Source organism: Balaenoptera physalus (genome assembly GCF_965194825.1).
Source record: "Balaenoptera physalus genome assembly, chromosome: 6".
Classification (NCBI taxonomy): Eukaryota; Metazoa; Chordata; class Mammalia; order Artiodactyla; family Balaenopteridae; genus Balaenoptera; species Balaenoptera physalus.
Genome location: NC_138885.1, coordinates 3,337,350 through 3,361,387, shown reverse-complemented (window position 1 = coordinate 3,361,387; position 24,038 = coordinate 3,337,350). Strand labels below are relative to the sequence as shown.

General features: G+C 39.1%; 1 protein-coding gene across 6 annotated transcripts in view; it reads right to left on the bottom strand.

Moving 5' to 3' along the window:
- Nucleotides 1–23,266, bottom strand: part of TUBGCP5 (tubulin gamma complex component 5) — a 61,538-nt gene extending 38,272 nt beyond the window's left edge. For 2 of the 6 annotated variants that reach the window (XM_082465683.1, XM_082465685.1), the window contains exons 1-3: nucleotides 23,022–23,223; nucleotides 13,795–13,848; nucleotides 13,567–13,675 (exon numbers count right to left, since the gene is read on the bottom strand). In XM_082465683.1, coding sequence (XP_082321809.1) covers nucleotides 13,567–13,675; nucleotides 13,795–13,848; nucleotides 23,022–23,167 — 309 coding nt within the window. In that variant the 5' untranslated portion in view covers nucleotides 23,168–23,223. Of the gene's footprint in view, nucleotides 1–13,378; nucleotides 13,472–13,566; nucleotides 13,676–13,794; nucleotides 13,849–23,021 lie in introns of those variants that run through there. The other 4 variants (XM_082465688.1, XM_082465684.1, XM_082465686.1 and 1 more) reach the window with 4 other exon arrangements.
- Nucleotides 23,267–24,038: the final 772 nt, after the last annotated feature.

Here is a 24,038-nt window from a genome sequence, read left to right as displayed (position 1 = left end):
ACATAGTCAAGACCCATACTCCCAGGTCAGTGACCCACAAATAGGAGGATAATTATAACTGCAAAAGTTCTTCCCAAGGAGTGTGGGGTCTGAGCCCCCTACTGAGCTCCCCAGCCTGGGGGTCCTGCATTGGGAAGACAAGCCCCCAGAATGTTTGGCTTTGAAGGCTAGTAGGGCTTATATTCAGGTGACCCAGAAGGCTGTGGGAAATATAGACTCCACTCTTAAGTGGCACACACAAAATCTCACATGCTCTGGGACTCAGGGCAGAAGCACTAATTTGAAAGGAGCCTGGGTCAAACCCACCTGCTGATCTTGGAGAACCTCCCAGAGAGGCAGGAGGTAACTGGGTCTCATCCTGGGGACACAGATGCTGCTGGCAGCCATCTTGGGGAGCCTGTTCTACCACAAGGACATTAGTATGGGCAAGCACCATTTTGGAGTCCTCCTCTAGCTTATTAGCACAGGGGGCTTACCTGCCCACCAGCCAGTCTGTAACAATCCCAGGCTCCCAGGTCAGCTGCCAGCCATCTGGAGACCTAACCTTGTCTACCAGTGTGCCCACGACCCAACCCCACCCACCAGTGGGCCAGCACCAGCCCCAGGACCTCCTGGGTCCTGCAGCCAGCTGTGCCAGGACCCAGCATTGCCCACCAGCAGCTGGGCAGACCTAATTGAGGCTGAGTCTGGCAGCCAACTGTGCTAAGGACCATCCTGTGTACCACTGGGCCCACAGTAGTCAGCCCACCACAACAGAAGGGTGCATGCAGCCCATAGAGGGGGCACCCATAGAACAAAGAGCTCTGGTGACCAGAGCGGAGTGCTCTGCTGGGCCCTGTAGGGCATCTCTTACATAAGGCCACTTGTTCAAGTATGGGAAACGTAAGCATTCCACCTAATGAACAGAAGTAAAAACAGAGAATTAGGCAAAATGAGGTGACAGAGAAACATGTTCCAAATGATAGAACACAATAAAAGGCCAGAAGAAAGAAGCAAAGTGGAGATAAGTAATCTACCTGGTAAAGTTTCCAAGGCAATGACCATAAAGATGCTCAACAAACTTGGGAGAAGAATGAACACAATGAGAAGCATAACAAAAAGTTAAAAAATCCAAACAAAAACCAAACATAGGTGAAGAATACAATAACTGAAATAAAAAATATACTAGAAGGAATTCACAGTAGATTAGATGATACAAAGGAATGGATCAGTGAACTGACAGTAGTGGAAACCATACAAGCTGAACAAAAAAATTTAAATAAAGGACTGCTTAAGAGACTTCTGGGACAATGTCAAGAGTACTAATATTCACATTATAGGGGCCCCAGAAGAAGGAGAAAGGGACAGAGAACTTATTTGAAGGGATAATAGCTGAAAAATTCTTTAACCTGGGAAAGGAAACAGACATCCAGGTCCAGAAAGCACAGAGAGCTCTAAACAAGATCAACCCAAAGAGATCCACACCAAGACACACTGTAATTAAAATGCAAAAATTAAAGTTAAAGAGAGATGGACTTCCCTGGTGGCGCAGTGATTAAGAACTCGCCTGCCAATGCAGGGGACATGGGTTCAATCCCTGGTCTGGGAAGATCCCACATGCCGTGGAGCAACTAAGCCCGTTCGCCACAACTATTGAGCCTGCACTCTAGAGCCCGTGAGCCACAACTACTGAAGCCCACGCGCCACAACAAGAGAAGCCACCGCAATGAGAAGCCCGTGCACCGCAATGAAGAGTAGCCCCTGCTCACCACAACTAGAGAAAGCCCGTGTGCAGCAATGAAGACCCAATGTAGCCAAAAATAAATAAAATTTAAAAAAAAAGTTAAAGAGAGAATCTTAAAGGCAGCAAGGGAAAAACAAGTTACTTACAAAGGAATTCCCATAAGGCTATCATCTGACTTTTCTGCAGAAACTTTGCAGGTCAGAAGGTAGTGGCATGATATATTTAAAGTGATGGAAAGAAAAAAACCTACAACCAAGAATACTCTACCCAGCAAAGCTATCATTCAGATTTGAAGGACAGAGCAAAAGTTTTACAGACAAGCAAAAGCTTAAAGAGTTCAGTACCACCAAACCAGCTTTTCAAGAATTGTTAAAGGGACTTCTTTAACTGGAAAAGAAAAGGCCACAACTAGAAATAAGAAAATTACAAAAGTAAAAGCCTCATTGGTAAAGGCAAATATACAGTAAAGGTAGTAGATCAACCACTTATAAAGCTAGCAGGAAGGTTAAAAGACAAAAGTAGTGGGGCTTCCCTGGTGGCGCAGTGGTTGAGAATCTGCCTGCTAATGCAGGGGACACGGGTTCGAGCCCTGGTCTGGGAAGATCCCACATGCCGCAGAGCAACTAGGCCCGTAAGCCACAACTACTGAGTCTGCGCGTCTGGAGCCTGTGCTCCGCAACAAGAGAGGCCACGATAGTGAGAGGCCCGCACACCGCGATGAAGAGCGGCCCCCGCTTGCCGCAACTAGAGAAAGCCCTAGTACAGAAATGAAGACCCAACATAGCAATCAATCAATCAATCAATCTTTAAAAAAAAAAAAAAGACAAAAGTAGTAAAATGATCTATATCCACAATAAGTAAATTAAGGGATACACAAAACAAAAAGATATAACATCTGATGTCAAAAACATTAAATGTTGTGGGGAGAGGAAAAATGCAGGGTTGTGAAAATGTGTTCAAACTTAAGAAATCAGCAACTTAAAATAATCACGTGTATATATTAGCTTGCTATATACAAACCTCATGGTAATCACATACCAAAAACCTATAATAGATACACACACACCAAAAGAGAAAGGAATCCAAACATAACACTAAAGATAGTCATCAAATCACAAGAGAAGAGAACAAAAGAAGAAGAAAGGAACAAAAAAGAAATAATAAAACAATCCCAAAACAATTAACAAAATGGCAATGAGAACATACCTATCAATAATTACTTTAAATGTAAGTGGACTAAATGCTCCAATCTAAGAATACAGAGTGGCTGAAGGGATACAAAAATACCCATATATATTCCACTCCTAAGAGTCTCACTTCAGATCCAAAGACACAGGCAGACTGAAAGTGAGGAAATGGAAAAAGGTTTTCCATGCAAATGGAAATGAAAGCTGGGGTAGCAATACCTAAATCAGACAAAAACAGACGTTAAAACAAAGACTGTAAAAGGAGACAAAGGACATTACATAATGATCAAGGGATCAATCCAAGAAGAATATACAATACCTGTAAATATATATGCACCCAACATAGAGCACCTAAATACAGAAAGCAAATAATAACAAACATAGAGGGAGAAACTGAAAATAACATGATAATTGTAGGGGACATTAACAGCCCACTTACATAAATGGACAGATCATCCAGACAGCAATCAATCAGGAAACACTGGCCTTAAATGATACATTAGATCAGATGGAGTAAATAGATATATGTAGGACATTCCATCCAAAAAAGCAAAATACACATTCTTTTCAAGTGCACAGAGAACATTCTCCAGGATAGATCACATACTAGGCCACAAAATAAGTCTCAGGAAAATTAAGAGGACTAAAATCATATCAAGTATCTTCCGACCATGCTGCTAAGAGACTAGAAATCAACTACAAGAAAAAAATTGCAAAAACCACAACCACGTGAAGGCTAAACAACATGCCACTAAAGAACCAATGGGTCACTGATGAAATCAGAGCAAATAAAAAAATACTTGGAGACAAATGAAAGTGGAAACACAATGATCCAAATCTACTGGACACAGCAAAAGCAGTTCTAAGAGGGATGTTTATAGTGATACAAACCTAACTCAGGAAAAAAGAAAAATCTCAAATAAACAACCTAACCTCACACCTAAAGGAACTAGAAAAAGAAGAACAAATAAAACCCAAAGTTAATAAAAGGAAAAATCATAAAGCTCTACAGCAGAAGTAAATGAAATAAAGACAAAAGCATAATAGAAAAGATCAATGAAACTAAGAGCTGGTTCCTGGAAAAGATAAACAAATTTGGTAACTTGTTTATCAGACTCATCAAAAAAAAAAAAAGAAAAAAAAAGAAAAAAAAAAAGAGAGAAGGCCCAAATGAATAAAATCAGAAATGAATAAGAAGTTACAACTGACACCACAGAAATACAAACGGTCACAAGAGACTACTACGAGCAACTGTATGCCTAATAAAATGAACAACCTAGAAGAAATGGACAAATTCCTGGGAATGTACAATCTCCCAAGACCGAATCAGGAAGAAATAGAAAATATGAACAGATCAATTTCCAGTAATTAAATTGGATCAGTAATCAAAAAAAGTCCCAACGAACAAAAGTCCAGGACCAGATGGCTTCACAGGTGAATTCGTGAATTCTACCAAACATTTAGAGAAGAGTTAACACCTATCCTTCTGAAACTATTCCAAAAAATTGCAGAGGAAGGAACACTTCCAACCTCATTCTATGAAGGCACCATCACCCTGATACCAAAACCAGACAAAGATATCACACAAAAAAAGAAAATTACAGGCCAGTATCACTGATGAACACAGATGCAAAAGTCCTCAGCAAAATACTAGCAAACTGACTTGAACAATACATTAAAAGGATCATATACCATGATCAAGTGGGGTTTATCCCAGGGATGCAAGGATGATTCAACATCTGCATATCAATGTGATACATCACATTAATAAATTGAAGAATAAAAATTACATGACCATCTCAATAGATGCAGAAAAAGCTTCTGACAAAATTCAACATCCATTTATGACAAAAACTCTCAAAAAAATGGGTACAGAGGGAACATACCTCAACATAATAAAGGCCATATATGATATGCCCAGCTAACATCATACTCAAAGGCAAAAGCATTTCCTCTGACATCAGACACAAGACAAGGATGCCCACTTTTGTCACTTTTATACAATGTAGTCCTAGCCACAGCAATCAGAGAAGAAAAGAAATAAAAGGAATCTAAATTGGAAAGGAAGAAGTAAAACTGTCACTGTTTGCAGATGACATGATAATATATATAAGAAAATCCTAAAGATGCCACCAAAACACTGTTAAAACTATTTCATGAAATCACTAAAGTTGCAGGATACAAAATTAATATATAGAAATCTGTTGCATTTCTATACACTAACAATGAACTAATGAAGGAAAAATTAGGAACTCAATTCCATATACAACTGCATCATGAAGAATAACGTACTTAGGAATGAATCTAACTAAGAAGGTAAAAGACCTATACTTGGAAAACTATAACACACTGTGAACGAAATTGAAGATGACACAAAGAAATGCTAAGATCTACAGTGGTCATGTACTGGAAGAATTAATACTGTTAAAAGGACCACACTACCCAGCAATCTGCAGATTCAATGTAATCCCTATCAAAATACCAATGGCACTTTTCACAGAACTAGCACAAATAATTCTGAAATTTGTACAGCAACACAACAGACCCTAAATAGCCAAAACAATCTTGAAAAAGAAAAACAAAGCTTGAGGTATCACACTCCCTGATTTCAAACTATACTACAAAGCGATAGTAATCAAAACAGTATGGTACTGGCACAAAAACAGACACACAGATCAATGGAACAGAACAGACAGCCCAGAAATAAACCCACATTTATATGGGCTATTATTCTATGACAAAGAAACCAAGAATATACAATGGGGAAAGACAGCCTCTTCAATAAATGGTGTTGGGAAAACTGGACAGCTACATGCAAAAGAATCAAAGTGGACAACTTTCTTACATCATGAACAAAAATAAATTCAAAATGGATTAAAGACTAAATATAAGACCTGAAACCATAAAACCCTTAATAAAAAAAATAGGTAGTACACTCTTTGACATCAGTCTTAGCAATATTTTTTGGATATGTTTCCTCAGGCAAGGGAAACAAAAGCAAAAATAAACAAATGGGGCTGCACAAAATAAAAAGCTTTTATACAATGAAGGATAATATCAACAAAATGAAAAGGCCACCTACTGAATGGGAGAAGATATTTACAAACCATATACCTTACCCGAAATGGGTTTATATCCAAAATACACAAAGAACTCATACAGCCAATATTAAAAAAACCAATCAGATTAAAACATGGGCAGAGGATCTGAATACACATTTTTTCAAAGAAGACATACAAATGGCCAGACACAGGAAAACACGCTCAACGTCAGTCATCATCAGGGAAATACTAATTAAAACCACAAGATATCACCTCACACTTGTCAGAATGGCTATTATGAAAAAGAAAACAAATAAAATGTGTTGGCGAGGATGTGGAAAGAAGAATTCTTGTATACTGGTGGTGGGAATGTAAATTGGTGTAGTCACTATGGAAAACAGCATGAAGCTTCCTCAAAAAATAAAAAATAGGGAGTTCCCTGGTGGCCTAGTGGTTAGGATTCTGGGCTTTCACTGCCATGGCCCAGGTTCAATCCCTGGTCGGGGAACTGCAATCCTGCAAGCTGCGCAGCACAACCAAAAAATAAAAAAAAAAAACTACCATAAGATCCACCAATTCCACTAAACAAAAACACTAAATTGAAAGAATATATGCACCCCTATGTTCACTGCAGCATTATTTACAATAGCCAAGATACCGAAGAAATTTAAGTGTTCATTGATAGATGAATGGATAAAAAAGATGTGCTATATACATACAATGGACTATTACTCAGCCATTAAAGAGAATGAAATCTTGCCTTTTTCGACAACAGGGATGGATCCAGAGGATACTACGCTTAAGTGAAATAAGTCAGACAGAGAAAGACAAAGACTGTATGATTACACTTATATATGGAATCAAACAGCAAAACAAATGAAAACCAAAACAAACATACAAAACAGAAACTGAGTCACAGATACAGAGAACAACAGGTGGTCACCACAGGGAAGAGGGATGGGGAATAAGTGAAATAGGTGAGGGAGATCAAGAGGTACAAACTTCCAGTTACAAAATAAATGAGTCACAGGGAAGAAATGCACACTATTGGGAACATAGGAATAATATTGTAATAACTTTGTATGGTGACACATGGTAACTAGAAATATCAAACCACTGTGTTGTGCACCTGGAACTAACATAGTGTTGTAGGTCAATTATACTTCTATTAACCTTTAAAACACGGGTTAATTTGTTCTTTTATGCTACCTGTTTGCAAAGAGATGAAAGTAAAGAGTTAGAGCTCCATCTCTAAATCAGCCATGTGTCCCTTCATAGTCTGTCTTATGAAGACCTGCACAATCCCTGCTACTCCATGGAAAGTCAAGAAATACATGTACATATATATTGAATGAGTAATTCCATGTGCTGTACATTCATTATATGAGAGGTGGCCTTGAATCTCAAAGTTAGAAATAATTTTCCACTTCCACATCCTTTGAAATCCAAAGCTACAAAGAGCCAGAATTCCTAGTTCCAGTGGGGTTTTACAGATATGCCAAAGTCTTTGCTTATTTCTTCTAGAATAACAAATAACCCCAAATTCTCCTTTGCCAAACATCGTTTCAAGCCTGGAGGTAAAGTGTCATTTACTCAGTAAGTCCTATGGAAACTATGTCTATCTATTTGTAAATCTAAGTAAAGTGGGGTTCAGAGATTCGCTTCTGGCATGATGGAAGAAGATGACCTTCAAATCTTCTCCCCAAAAAGCAACTGTAAGTCTGGACAAGATTGCCAAAGACAACCATTTCAGTGCTCTGGATCAAGCACAGTCATACAAATGCAGTGTTTATCCATGAAAATAACCTCAGGTAAGAACAGTGTGAGTTTGAGGCATGTACGCCTAAAGCTATCTCCCTTCTCCCACCAGCTCCATCAGAGTGGTACTTCAACCAGGGCTGGACAGCAAGTGAACACTAGCAGCTTTGCTGTCATTGTCTTAGTGGTGATTGCAGTGGCAAGTGAGTGGGGAAACCAGTAGTTGCAGGTCTGAGTGTCAGGCAAGCAGTGGACCAGCAGAACAGTTGAGGGTTTATCAGGGAGCTCCTGGATGCAAGACAATGAAAGGGGGCTTGCTAAGCTCTCCACATGTCTTGGGTTGACTAGAGGCTGTGATGTGCACAGCAGAGACTGGAGTGGACCCAAGCCATCCACATCTTTGGCCGATGGAGACTGAGTTCATGTGCAGAGATGAGAGAGCCCACACAAAGTATAAACCAGGACAGTCTTGAAAAGAGCTTAAGTAGAAATGTACTTCTCAGTCCACACACAAGTAAATCAGATTAACAACCAAAAATCATTTAATGTAATACACCATATCTTATGAACTGAATTATGTCCCCTTCAAATTTATATGTTGAAAATCTAACTCCTATTGTGATGGTATTCGGAGATGGGGCCTTTGGGAGGTAATCAGGTCATGAGGGTGGAGCACTGGTCCAATGGGATAAGACCAGAGAGCTCTCTCTCTCTCCACCATGTGAGGTCACAGGGAGAAGGCAGCCACCTGCAAGCCAGGAACAGTCCTTACCAGCAACCGAATTGGCCAGCACCTTGACCTTAGACTCCTAGTCTCCAGAAGTGTGAGAAAATAAATTTCTGTTTTTTTAAGCCACCAAAATACCAGTGTGTGGTATTTTGTTATGGCAACCTGAGCTGACTAAGACACATGAATAGAATTCAAGGCAAAAAAAGATATGATATCTCAGAGACACAGAAAAAAATCTGACAAAATCCAACACTCATTCATGATAAAAACTTTCACCAAACTAGGAATACAAAGCAACATCCTCCTTCAGATAAAGGGCATCTGTGAAAATCCTAAAACTAACATCATAATAAATGGTTGAAACTAAAGCTTTCCCTTTAAGATTGGGAACAAGGCAAAGATGTGCACTTTGGCTTCTGTTCAGCATTGTATTGATACCAGTGCAATAAGACAAAAAACAAAAAGACACCTCCCATTGGAATGGAGGAAGTCAAACTGTCTTTATTCAGAGATGACACGATCCTAAGTGTAGAAAATACTAAGGAAATCCAGAAGAAAATTACTAGAATAAATGAGTTTAGCAAGGCTAGGTGTAAGAAAAATCAATATAAAAGTGAGTTCTATTTTTTACATGCTAGCAATAAGCAAACCGCAAATGAAATTAAGACAATTCCATTCATAATAGCACCAAACAGAATAAAATATTTAGGAATAAATGTAAAAGAAATGAGGTAATTGGTGAAAAAATTAAAAATGATCTAAGTAAATGGAGAGTTCATATTTGTGGATTAAAAGATTTAATATTGGTAAGATTGTGTGTTAGTTTCCTAGGGTTTCCTTAAAATACTACAAACCATGTGATTTAAAACAAAAGGAATTTATTCTCTCTCAGTTCTGGAGGCTAGAAGTCTGAAATCAAGGTGCTGGCAGTCTATGCTTCCTCTGAAGGCTCAAGGGAAGAATTCTTCCTTGACTCTTCCTAGCTTCTCATGGTTGCTGTCAATCTTTGGCGTTCCTTGGCTCATAGCTGCATTGCTCCAATCTCTGCCTCTTTCACTGCATGGTGTTGCCCCATGTGTGTCTCTGTATTCAAATTTCTATTTTCTTATAAGGACACCAATCAACGAATTAATCCAGTTTGACTTCATTTTAACTTGCTTACATTGTCAAAGACCCTATAATAAGGTCACATGCACAGATTATCAGGGGATAGGATTTGAACATATCTATCTGGGGGACACGAGTCAACCTAACAAATGGCAATACTTCACAAACTGATTTATGGATTCAATGCAATCCCTGCCAAAACCCCAGCTGGCTTTTGCAGAAGTTTAGTTGACCCTAAAATGTATACAGAAATTCAAAGGGTCTAGAATAGACAAAACAGTTTTGAAAAAGAAAAAAGTTGGAGGACTTATATCACCCAATTCCAAAACTTACTATAAAGCTACAGTAATAAAGACAGTGTAGTATGTAGTATTTGTGTAAGGACAGGCATACAAGATTAATGAAACAATTGAAAACCCGTAAATCCTTATACGGTAAATTTGTTTTTGACAAAGTTGCCACGACAATTCAATAGGAAAAGAATAATCTTTTAAACAAATGGTGACAGGACAGAAGAATATATTCGTAGGCAAAAACAAAAAACAAAAAAAACAAACTTAGACCCTTTCCTCACAACATTTACAACAATTTACTCAAAGTGGGTCATGAATCTAAGTGCAAGTACTAAAAGTGCTAGAAGAAAACAGAAGAGAAAAGTATATCTTTGGGTTAGGCAAAGAGTTCTTAGATATGACATCAAAAGCATGAGTCATGAAAGAAACAAAAAGCTAAAATGGACTTCATTAAAATTAAGAATATTTTGAGTTTCAAAAAAACATCACTCAGAAAATGAAAAGATAAGGTAGGGTCTAGAGGAAAATATTTGTAAATCATTTTTCTGATGAATAAGTTGCATGAGAAATACACAAACAACCCTGAGGATTTAATAAGAAGACAAACAATCCAATTTAAAAATGGTTAAAAGACTCAAATGAGGGGCTTCCCTGGTGGCACAGCGGTTGAGAATCTGTCTGCCAATGCAGGGGACACGGGTTCGAGCCTTGGTCTGGGAAGATCCCACATGCCGCGGAGCGACTAGGCCCATGAGCCACAATTGCTGAGCCTGCGCGTCTGGAGCCTGTGCTCCGCAACAAGAGAGGCCGCGATAGTGAGAGGCCCGTGCACCGCGATGAAGAGTGGCCCCCACTTGCTGCAACTAGAGAAAGCCCTCACGCAGAAACGAATACCCAACACAGCCATAAATTAAAAAAAAAAAAAAAAAAGACTCAAATGAATATCACAGAGGCATACAAATGGCTAAAAAGCACATGAAAAATGCTCAACATCGTTAGTCACTCGGGAAATGTAAATCAAACCATAGGAGACATTACTACCTACTCTCTAGGATGTCTACAATCAAAAAGACAAACAATAACAAGTGTTGGAAAGGATGTGGAGAAACTGGAACACTTAAACACTGTTAGTGGGAATATAAAACGATACAGCCACTTTGGGAAATAATTTTGCAGTGTTTTTAAAGGTTAAACCTAAGCTTACCATATAAACCAGCCCTTCCACTCCCAGAAATCTACCAAGAAGCGTGAAGAAAGCTCATATGAGAATATTCACAGCAGTTCATTATTCATACTAACCAAAAACTGGCAACAATCCAAATGTCATCCACTGGTGATTAAGCAAAATGTGGCCATATCCATACAATGGAATACTATTCAGTAATTAAAAGGAATAGAATATGGACACATGCTACACATGGATGAACCTCAAAAACATCATGAAAGAAAAGCAGACACAAAAACTGGATATTGTATAATCTCATTTATATGAAATGTCCAGAAGGGCAAATTTATACATACAGTAAGTAGATCAGTAGTTGTGTGGGGCTGGGGTGAGAGCAGGCATTGACTGCAAAAAAACTGGGCTTGAGGAGAACTTCTGGGGTGACGGAAATGTTTTAAAACTGGACTGTGGTTGCATAACTACATATCTACTAAAAATCAGTGAACTGTACATTCAGAATGGAGGAATTTTATGGTAAGTTATATATCGATAAAGCTGAAAAAATGTGACGTTATTGCTGCACTACAAGAGATGTGTCAAAGACGCCACAGCAAAGGAGAAAAGGGCAACCAACCACTTTGCCTGTGTAAGTGGGGAAGAAGCCAAGGACAGAGAGGGACAGCAAGGCAGAAAGGAATACACAGATTTATTTCCTCAACAAATATCTATTGTCTACTCTGTTCTAGGTGCCTGAGAAATCAGAAGCAAAGCCTACACCTGTAAAACTCCTATGTTAAAGGGAAGATAGGAAATAAACAATAACAAATATAATAAACAAGTTAAAAGTATGTATAGACAATATTTGAATTTAATATTAAATGAGATTCCTCAGGCACAAGGGGAAGGGCAGGTACAGGACATAGGATGTGCCACAGAAGAACTAGGGAATGTGGTTCCACTGTGTTCAGTGAGCCCTGTGACTGGGGGTGTACAGAAAAATAACCAAAGATGGCAACAAAAAGGTCAAAGTAGGAATCAGAAGTGACACTCACTGTTTCATTTAATTATTCTGCACCACGTAGGTATTTTCATTGGTACAGATGAAACTGAGATTAGGGCATTTGCCAGGCAAAATGATAGTAACAGTATGTACTGAAGATGGTCTTTATTGGACTAACAGTGCCTGGCGCGTAGTGAATGCCCTGAAAATGCTTGCCTTTATGTTTATTATTAATATTATGGTGTCACAGTGCCTAAATTACTAAGTTCTATAGTCTACCCAGAAAGCTATACAAAATGAATCAAGAAGAGATATAAAAAAAGATTTGCCTCCTTCTCTTTCAAAATGCTCCTTGCAGGAACAATACACAGAAGTGTATTTCTAATCCTTAGAGCATGGGTTCATAGCACTGCAGTTCTCTCCTCCAGAAATACCTTTATAGCCCTTCCTTAAATTTATGGACAGTTTTAAAAATTATCTAAAGCTTTCTTTCTTAGGCCACCAACTCAGTGCAGACAAAGGGAAAGCCTATCAATAACAGAATACTCCACAGAGGTTATTGTGAAGATTGAGTTAATATATGTATGCACTAAAGGGTTAACTCAGGAGGCCTCAGTTGCCCAAACCCTGAACATCTCAAAGATCTTCAGGACTGGCCCTTGACTGGCTCCTAAGATATCTTCTGAGCCCTTGGAATATCCTGCTAGTACAGTATAATTTGTATGCCATTCTTTGGGCCACACTGTATCAGCCTGACCAGACAGTTTATGCTAACAATGTGACTTATGGTGAATGATTTTGTAGGCCTGAAGTCCTTGGTTTGACCTCTGGGAGTGCTGGAGATTGAGTAGCTAAGGTCAGCCACATGGGCACTGCATATCCATGTGACTGACCCCCCAAAAAAACCCTGGACACCAAGACTCAGGAGAGTTTCCCTAGTTTGCAACATTTTGTCACTGGGAGAGTTCAGTGCATCCCCATGCAAGTTCACTGGGAAGGGACATCTGGAAGCTTGTGCCTGGTTTCTCCTGGACTTCACCCCATGCCTTTTCCCTTTGCTCATTTTAAATCTGTATCCTTTCACTGTAATAAACCATAACAGTAAGGAGAGCAATTTTTTTTTTTTTGGAGCTCTGTGAATCCTTCCAGTGAATCATTGAGCCTAAGGGTGGTCTTGGGGATCCATGATTGAACATAGAAGTCCTTAGAACAGCACCTGGCATCTAGTGAGCAATATATGGATAATTATTATTGCCAAGTGCAGAGAAGTCATTTAAAAGTTTAAGGACAGCCAGATAGTGCTATTATTTCTGCCAATCTCTGATCTCAATTTCCATAATAGGTTGGGGCTAAGATGATTAAACAAGAACATACTTCTTCTTTCATCACAAGCTTGAGACACACTGGATTTGATGGCAACACTTAAGTCAATTTCCAGGAGATTCTGGTTCTAGTCAGTGGACAATACTAAAACAGAATGAATGTTTAAATGTTCATAGAAACAGGCTGACAATAATCAGATTAGAAACAGTAAAATACAGAGATCTCACAATATAGCATACCTTGATTTCCTTTATGCTTGGAAGTGATGCATTTAGAAATTCCTCAGTTAATCTCTTCCAACTAGCAGCTTTGCTGAGATCAGAATGAATGATGAATTTTTCATAAATCCTAAAACGTTAAAAAAAATCAACTGATAACTATAAAGCTATATTAATAAAAAGGTCTATAAGAAAATTCATATATATCTGAACATGCACACATATATACACACATGTAAACTTACTTACCCTTCTATTGTCTTTTCTACTTTGTGGCTGTTGACATCTAAGAAACGATGAAATCTAAAAGAGAAAATGTAATTCTTATAACAATCTTGTCATATAGCTAAGCAGATTAGTCTCACAGCCCTGCACATCTCCCCGACACCCAATACTCAGCTATATGTCTCCAGTGAGTGTACCTCTCTCCCTGTTATCACCTCTATCATTCATGCAAACAACCACTGAATCTGAGAGACTGCTCAAGCATTCTTTCCACAGGACACAGGTTGTCCTGAGCTACCCAACCCTGTCCTCTGGCTTCTCTGTCTTTTCATAATGCCCTGCGTCCAAGTCCAGCACAACACATTCAATAGCAGGGGTTCCTAATCTGTTTATGCCAGCAAAGCCCTGTGAATCCTAGGGACCCCTTCTCAGGATAATGCTTTTAATCATAAAATGAAATACAAAGGAAGCCAAGCATACTGAAATACAGTTGTGAAATATTTTTTTACAGTTTGTGATACAGTAAGAAACATATATCTTTGTTACAGCATTAAATAACAAAATCTAGCAGTGGGTTCATAACTATGTAACAGTAAATAACATTTAAAAATATCTGCAATAACTACAATATGGCAGTGAAATATGTGATTTCTGCTGGTGACACAGTCATACAATAAGCAACTACTTGTTGCTTTCATTCATAGTTGAAGGAAATGCTACTTTTTAGTTAGAGGTTAGTGTAATTTTTTTCTTGTCCAAATCCGTAACACCTGAATTCTATCTTCAGGCCCTCAGGTTAAGAAGTCCTATTCTATATCATATGTAATTAATTTTTGTCTGTCTTACTGAAGGACAGAAGCTTTATTTCACCTATCTATGAATTTCTAAGGCCTAGAATGTGGTCACAGTTTTTTAAAAAAAAACATGAATTGTTCATTTTTCTGATGGATTAAAGCATCATGAAATTATAGTACAGCTCATTCACCTCTTGTTTTTCATCTTTTAGTATCAAAGCCACACAATCTGTACTTAAAAGAAGTAAATTATACTACTAAATAACATATCTAATTCTAACCCAATAAATGGCTGACTGGAATACCACTTTACTCATAATAATTTAGTTTCTCAATGTGCAAAAGTAGATAATAACTGCTAATGCCTCTCCCAACTCTAAAATGATGTCCACTTACCTACTGTCATTTAGAAATATTAATAGAAAAATTATTTGAGATACAGCATTTAAATATCTCTATTTATATCACCTATTCAGGCATTGTTATATTTATAAGTTACATTTAAGAACTGAGTATTTTATTTCAGAAACTTGGGGGGGCTGTTAGACTCATCTATTCTTATTATAAACCAAGTAGGCACTTTATGATCATTAAGGTTGATAATCAAGATTACAGATTTTGCAAAACTGTTTACTATTCAAGAAGATTTCTATTGGGGATTAACCAAGATGGCGGAGTAAAAGAACGTGCTCACACTCCCTCTTGCAAGAGCACCAGAATCACAACTGTCTGCTGGACAATCATCGACAGGAAGACACTGGACTTCACCAAGGAGGATACCCCACGTCCAAGGACAGAGGAGAAGCCACAGTGAGACGGTAGGAGGGGCGCAATCAGAGTAAAATCAAATCCCATAACTGCTGGGTGGGAGACTCACAGACTGGCAAACACTTATACCACAGAAGTCCACCCACTGGAGTGAAGGTTCTGAGCCCCACGTCAGGATTCCCAACCTGGGGGTCCGGCAACGGGAGGAGGAATTCCTAGAGAATCAGACTTTGAAGCCTGGTGGGAATTGATTGCAGGACTTTGACGGGACTGGGGGAAGCGGAGACCCCACTCTTGGAGGGCACACACAGAGTGGTGTGCGCATCGGGACCCAGGGGAAGGAGCAGTGACCCTGGGAGAGACTGAACCAGACCTACCTGCTGGTGTTGGGGGGGTCTCCTGCAGAGGCGGGGGGTGGCTCTGTTTCACCGTGGGGACAGGGACACTGGCAGCGGAGGTTCTGGGAAGTGCTCCTTGGCATGAGCCCTCCCAGGGTCTGCCATTAACCCCATCAAAGAGCCTAGGTAGGCTCCAGTGTTGGGTTGCCTCAGGCAAAACAACCAACAGGGAGGGAACCCAGCCCCACCCATCAACAGTCAAGTGGATTAAAGTTTTACGGAGCTCTGACCACCACAGCAACAGTCAGCTCTACCCACCACCAGAGCCTCCCATTAAGACTCTCAGATAGCCTCAACCACCAGAGGGCAGACAGCAGAAGCAGGAAAAACTACAATCCTGCAGCCTGTGGACCAAAAACCACAGTTACAGAAAGATAGACAAGATGAAAAGGCAGAGGGCTATATACCAGATGAAGGAACAAGAAAAAAACCCAGAAAAACAACTAAATGAAGTGGAGATAGGCAACCTTCCAGAAAAAGAATTCAGAATAATGATAGTGAAGATGATCCAGGACCTCGGAATAAGAATGGAGGCAAAGATTGAGAAGATGCAAGAAATGATTAACAAAGACCTAGAAGAATTAAAGAACAAACAAACAGAGATGACCAATACAATAACTGAAATGAAAACTACACTAGAAGGAATCAATAGCAGAATAACTGAGGCAGAAGAACGGATAAGTGACCTGGAAGACAAAATGGTGGAATTCACTGCTGCGGAACAGACTAAAGAAAAAAGAAATGAAGACAGCCTAAGAGACCTCTGGGACAACATTAAACGCAACAACATTCGCATTATAGGGGTCCCAGAAGGAGAAGAGAGAGAGAAAGGACCAGAGAAAATATTTGAAGAGATTATAGTTGAAAACTTCCCTAACATGGGAAAGGAAATAGCCACCCAAGTCCAGGAAGCGCAGAGAGTCCCATACAGGATAAACCCAAGGAGAAACACGCCGAGACACATAGTAATCAAAGTGGCAAAAATTAAAGACAAAGAAAAATTATTGAAAGCAGCAAGGGAAAAACGACAAATAACATACAAGGGAACTCCCATAAGGTTAACAGCTGATTTCTCAGCAGAAACTCTACAAGCCAGAAGGGAGTGGCATGATATACTTAAAGTGATGAAAGGGAAGAACCTACAACCAAGATTGCTGTACCCGGCAAGGATCTCGTTTAGATTTGATGGAGAAATCAAAAGCTTTACAGACAAGCAAAAGCTAAGAGAATTCAGCACCACCAAACCAGCTCTACAACAAATGCTAAAGGAACTTCTCTAAGTGGGAAACACAAGAGAAGAAAAGGACCTACAAAAACAAACCCAAAACAATTAAGAAAATGGTCATAGGAACATACATATCGATAATTACCTTAAACATGAATGGATTAAATGCTCCAACCAAAAGACACAGGCTTGCTGAATGGATACAAAAACAAGACCCATATATATGCTGTCTACAAGAGACCCACTTTAGACGTAGGGACACATACAGACTGAAAGTGAGGGGATGCAAAAAGATATTCCATGCGAATGGAAATCAAAAGAAAGCTGGAGTAGCTATACTCATATCAGATAAAATAGACTTTAAAATAAAGAATATTACAAGAGACAAGGAAGGACACTACATAATGATCAAGGGATCAATCCAAGAAGAAGATATAACAATTATAAATATATATGCACCAAACATAGGAGCACCTCAATACATAAGGCAACTGCTAACAGCTATAAAAGAGGAAATTGACAGTAACACAATAATAGTGGGGGACTTTAACACCTCACTTACACCAATGGACAGATCATCCAAAATGAAAATAAATAAGGAAATAGAAGCTTTAAATGACACAATAGACCAGATAGATTTAATTGATATTTATAGGACATTCCATCCAAAAACAGCAGATTACACGTTCTTCTCAAGTGCATGCAGAACATTCTCCAGGATAGATCACATCTTGGGTCACAAGTCAAGCCTCAGTAAATTTAAGAAAATTGAAATCATATCAAGCATCTTTTCTGACCACAACACTATGAGATTAGAAATGAATTACAGGGGAAAAAACGTAAAAAAGACAAACACATGGAGGCTAAACAATACGTTACAAAATAACCAAGAGATCACTGAAGAAATCAAAGAGGAAATCAAAAAATACCTAGAGACAAATGACAATGAAAACACGACGACCCAAAACCTATGGGATGCAGCAAAAGCAGTTCTAAGAGGGAAGTTTATAGCTATACAAGCCTACCTCAAGAAACAAAAAAAATCTCAAGTAAACAATCTAACCTTACACCTAAAGAAACTAGAGAAAGAAGAACAAACAAAACCCAAAGTTAGCAGAAGGAAAGAAATCATAAAGATCAGAGCAGAAATAAATGAAATAGAAACAAAGAAAACAATAGCAAAGATCAATAAAACTAAAAGCTGGTTCTTTGAGAAGATAAACAAAATTGATAAGCCATTAGCCAGAATCATCAAGAAAAAGAGGGAGAGGACTCAAATCAATAAAATCAGAAATGAAAAAGGAGAAGTTACAACAGACACCACAGAAATACAAAGCATCCTAAGAGACTACTACAAGCAACTTTATGCCAATAAAATGGACAACCTGGAAGAAATGGACAAATTCTTAGAAAGGTATAACCTTCCAAGACTGAACCAGGAAGAAGCAGAAAATACGAACAGACCAATCACAAGTAATTAAATTGAAACTGTGATTAAAAATCTTCCAACAAACAAAAGTCCAGGACCAGATGGCTTCACAGGTGAATTCTATCAAACATTTAGAGAAGAGCTAACACCTATCCTTCTCAAACTCTTCCAAAAAATTGCAGAGGAAGGAACACTCCCAAACTCATTCTATGAGGCCACCATCACCCTGATACCAAAACCAGACAAAGACACTACAAAAAAAGAAAATTACAGACCAATATCACTGATGAATATAGATGCAAAAATCCTCAACAAAATACTAGCAAACAGAATCCAACAACACATTAAAAGGATCATACACCACAATCAAGTGGGATTTATCCCAGGGATGCAAGGATTCTTCAATATACGCAAATCAATCAATGTGATACACCATATTAACAAATTGAAGAAGAAAAACCATATGATCATCTCAATAGATGCAGAAAAAGCTTTTGACAAAATTCAACACCCATTTATGATAAAAACTCTCCAGAAAGTGGGCATAGAGGGAACCTACCTCAACATAATAAAGGCCATATATGACAAACCCACAGCAAACATCATTCTCAATGGTGAAAAACTGAAAGCATTTCCTCTAAGATCAGGAACGAGACAAGGATGTCCACTCTCACCACTATTATTCAACATAGTTCTGAAAGTCCTAGCCACGGCAATCAGAGAAGAAAAAGAAATAAAAGGAATACAAATCGGAAAAGAAGAAGTAAAACTGTCACTGTTTGCGGATGACATGATACTATACATAGAGAATCCTAAAACTGCCACCAGAAAACTGCTAGAGCTAATTAATGAATATGGTAAAGTTGCAGGATACAAAATTAATGCACAGAAATCTCTTGCATTCCTATACACTAATGATGAAAAATCTGAAAGAGAAATTATGGAAACACTCCCATTTACCATTGCAACAAAAAGAATAAAATACCTAGGAATAAACCTACCTAGGGAGACAAAAGACCTGTATGCAGAAAACTATAAGACACTGATGAAAGAAATTAAAGATGATACCAACAGATGAAGAGATATGTTCTTGGATTGGAAGAATCAACATTGTGAAAATGACTCTACTACCCAAAGCAATCTACAGATTCAATGCAATCCCTATCAAATTACCAATGGCATTTTTTACGGAGCTAGAACAAATCATCTTAAAATTTGTATGGAGACACAAAAGACCCCGAATAGCCAAAGCAGTCTTGAGGGAAAAAAACGGAGCTGGAGGAATCAGACTCCCTGACTTCAGACTATACTACAAAGCTACAGTAATCAAGACAATATGGTACTGGCACAAAAACAGAAATATAGGTCAATGGAACAGGATAGAAAGCCCAGAGATAAACCCATGCACCTATGGCCAACTAATCTATGACAAAGGAGGCAAAGAGATACAATGGAGAAAAGACAGTCTCTTCAATAAGTGGTGCTGGGAAAACTGGACAGCTACATGTAAAAGAACGAAATTAGAATACTCCCTAACATCATACACAAAAATAACTCAAAATGGATTAGAGACCTAAATGTAAGACCGGACACTATAGAACTCTTAGAGGAAAACATAGGAAGAACACTCTTTGACATAAATCACAGCAAGATCTTTTTTGATCCACCTCCTAGAGTAATGGAAATAAAAACAAAAATAAACAAATGGGACCTAATGAAACTTCAAAGCTTTTGCACAGCAAAGGAAACCATAAACAAGACGAAAAGACAACCCTCAGAATGGGAGAAAATATTTGCAAACGAATCAACGGACAAAGGATTAATCTCCAAAATATATAAACAGCTCATTCAGCTCAATATTAAAGAAACAAACAACCCAATCCAAAAATGGGCAGAAGACCTAAATAGACATTTCTCCAAAGAAGACATACAGACGGCCACGAAGCACATGAAAAGGTGCTCAACATCACTAATTATTAGAGAAATGCAAATCAAAACTACAATGAGGTATCACCTCACACCAGTTAGAATGGGCATCATCAGAAAATCTACAAACAACAAATGCTGGAGAGGGTGTGGAGAAAAGGGAACCCCCTTGCACTGTTGGTGGGAATGTAAATTGATACAGCCACTATGGAGAACAATATGGAGGTTCCTTAAAAAACTAAAAATAGACTTACCATATGACCCAGCAATCCCACTACTGGGCATATACCCAGAGAAAACCGTAATTCAAAAAGACACATGCACCCGAATGTTCATTGCAGCACTATTTACAATAGCCAGGTCATGGAAGCAACCTAAATGCCCATCAACAGACGAATGCATAAAGAAGATGTGGTACATATATACAATGGAATATTACTCAGCCATAAAAAGGAACGAAATTGAGTCATTTGTTGAGACGTGGATGGACCTAGAGACTGTCATACAGAGTGAAGTAAGTCAGAAAGAGAAAAACAAATATCGTATATTAACGCATGTATGTGGAACCTAGAAAAATGGTACAGATGAGCTGGTTTGCAGGGCAGAAGTTGAGACACAGATGTAGAGAACGGACATATGGACACCAAGGGGGGAAAACTGCGGTGGGGTGGGGATGGTGGTGTGCTGAATTGGGCGATTGGGATTGACATGTATACACTGATGTGTGTAAAATTGATGCCTAATAAGAAACTGCAGTATAAAAAAACAAACAAACAAAACAACTAATACTAAACTTTCATTGGGTTATTTGTATGGAAATATGTTAATATAAATGTTTTAGACATTACATGAGATTTCTAAAAATCTTATATGTTCTGGTATAATGTTATAAGTCATAATCCTAGTTATTACTTTAAAATGTATATCTCAGAAATAACTAATTTTCTTGTCAACTGCATTATTATGAACTTTCATCAAATCTTTAACTGTGGTCATTTTTAAGTCTTTTGTCATTTACAGACAGTTCTGGGTGTACTCTGATGCTTTTGCAAATATGTTCCTATAAAAGGGTTTCATCTTCAAGAAATTCATGGAAAAGACTCTGACAAGTACAGGTTTCTGGTAACTGACTGTACTGCTGAACTGAATGAATAAGCATTTTCAGAACTCTAATGAAAAACTGATGAACTCATAAAAGTGCTAACAAAAGATCAAGATGAAAAAAAAAATTACATGGGACTGAGTGAACTGATGAGGATGAGTATAATTTTTGTGACTTTCTGTCTGAATTAAAAAAAAAAAAAATCCCACAAGGACACAGAGGCAAAGAATATACAAATCGATTTTCACTGCAAAGTAAAGGAACTGTTACAGTGGAGGATTACTGGACTGAATGTCAATATTATGACATAGTATGAGTGTGTTTCATGTTTGGTAATTGCAATCATTGTTGCTTTTGTTGTGGTCATCCATGTACAATGCTTGGTGTCAGTCTATTCATCTCTTGTAAAAATAAAATACAGTGTGTGTGTGTGAAAAAAAAAAAACAAAAAACCAGAAACCTACAAGGGAGAACAACATCTGAATGATCATTAAAATGATTAACTATCCCATAAAAAGGTGACTTTAAAGATAAAATGATATGAGGGAAGCAAGGCCATTGGGAATACTTTGGAAAGTGACCAAGAAAAACTAGATCCCATAACTAATAAGAGTGGGTTCTTGTTTGCTTTGTATTACAATTGCAGTTTCCAGTTTCATGCGTATATGGGCATTTTCCTCAATTAAATTTTTAGCTCTTTTGGGAGAAGGGCTATGTCTTATGTTTGCTTTGAATAAGATAAATAGCAAGTACTTCAAAAATACTCAATTAATTGAACTGAAAAAAAAAAAGAAGATTTCTATTGAAATTAAACAGGTAGAATATTAACAATGACTAACATTCTTCTAATGATAATTTTTTTAAAATAATAATTTAATTACAGGTAATGATCAAAACAGTATCGTCTAATTTACATGTTCCATAAAGAAAAACGGGAGCTCTGACTTCACCTAAGTACCTAAACTGAATAAATCTTTAAAAATTAATTACATGAAAAACTGTATTAGAAGTTGCATTAGGCGGCCTGGTGTGCTCTATGCCAAGAACTGTTCTAGGTGCTGGGATAAGAAATGAACAAAACAGACGAAGATCCCTACCCTAGTGGAACCTGTATTCTGCATGAAGGTGGGGGAGGAGACGACAAACAGTAACAACAGCTAAGTTATCCAATGTGTCATGCTACGCGTTTTGGAAAAAGAAAAAGAGCAGGGTAAAAGAGATCTGGAGTGGCCCGAGCAGGGAGGGAGAGTCAGCGAGAATACAGTTTTAAATAGGGTATGACCATTATTTTGCTCTAAAACTTTACTCACCCATCCATTCAAAAAATTGTTTGATGGGCAGTGGCCCGCGCTAAGCGCAGTGGGCGGGGCAGGGAACTGGACAGACAGAACCCTTCCCTAGGGGCGCACTTCTAAGACGGGAGGACGACCCCCAGCAACCCACAACCCACTGTTTGAGCTTGCGTGTGTCACCGCGTCGGGGACCCAGAAGGCGCGAGGTCACCAAGCAGCTGGAGCTGCAAGGCGAGCTGGGGCTCTGCCGGTCGCGCCACGCGCCCCACACCTCGCCAGTCACCTTCCCGTCCCCGGCTCCGGTGCCGCGCCCGCACCTGAAATTGGACCAAGCGAAGTGCAAGGCGAGCTGGAAGTTGGGGTCCGCCTCGTCATGGACGCCCGCCACAAGGCGGACGAGCTCGCGCACGTCGCGTTCTTGCCTTCGGTCCAGCCGGCTCCAAGACGGAGCCGGAGACGCCATACCTCCGGCACTCCCACAGCCCTTCGCGAGGTCGCGCTCGCTCTCGCGAGTGTTCGAGCTACCGCCTAGTTGAGCGAGGCTGCGGCCTCTCTCGCGAGAGTTCGCGCTGCAGTCGCGTTAAGCCTGGGTTCTGATTTTTGTTGGTGGCTTGGGTGTGTGTTCACCAGTCTCACCTGGTTAAGTTTAGGAACGTCTTAAAAGGGGTAGCCGTTATTATTAGTTTTATTAATAATAGTCTCTGGCTAACCTTGGTTGATGGTTTAACTCCTAATGTTTTGAGAGCAGCCACTTCTCATTCGGTGTATCTGTTTGCACCTGCACTTTCAGGTACCATAATCCGTTAGTTGCCCATTCTTCTCTAAGCTTCAGTTTCTCCTAGAGGTGATCTCCAGTGATCTTTCGGTTCCCCTCTGCTTACAAGGGCCACAGTACATGGCCCACGCTCCGGCAGGTGTAAAGAAAGTGCGTTGTCCCACACACAGGCTGAGCGCTACACCTCCCCCTCTTGCCAGTGACTCCCAGTGGCCCAAGGAGAATTTGGTAAACCCCCTTGGCCAGAGGTAGAGTAATGTCTTTGCTGTTGTTCGTAATTAAAACTGTACTTTAAAACTGTTTCCGTTAAGTATTCCTCGTAACCATTCCAAGACTTGTTACATAGAACTATTAAATTTTTTTTTCTTTTAGGGATCTACTAGGTTTTCACGTGGTTTATTACATTGCATTACCGTAGTAAAAGATAGCTGATACACCACTGTCTCAGTCTGTTTGGGCTGCTGTAACAAAGTACCACATACTGGGTGGCTTATAAACAACAGAAACTTATTTCTCATAGTTCTGGAGGCTGGATTTTGAGATCAGGGTGCCAGCATGA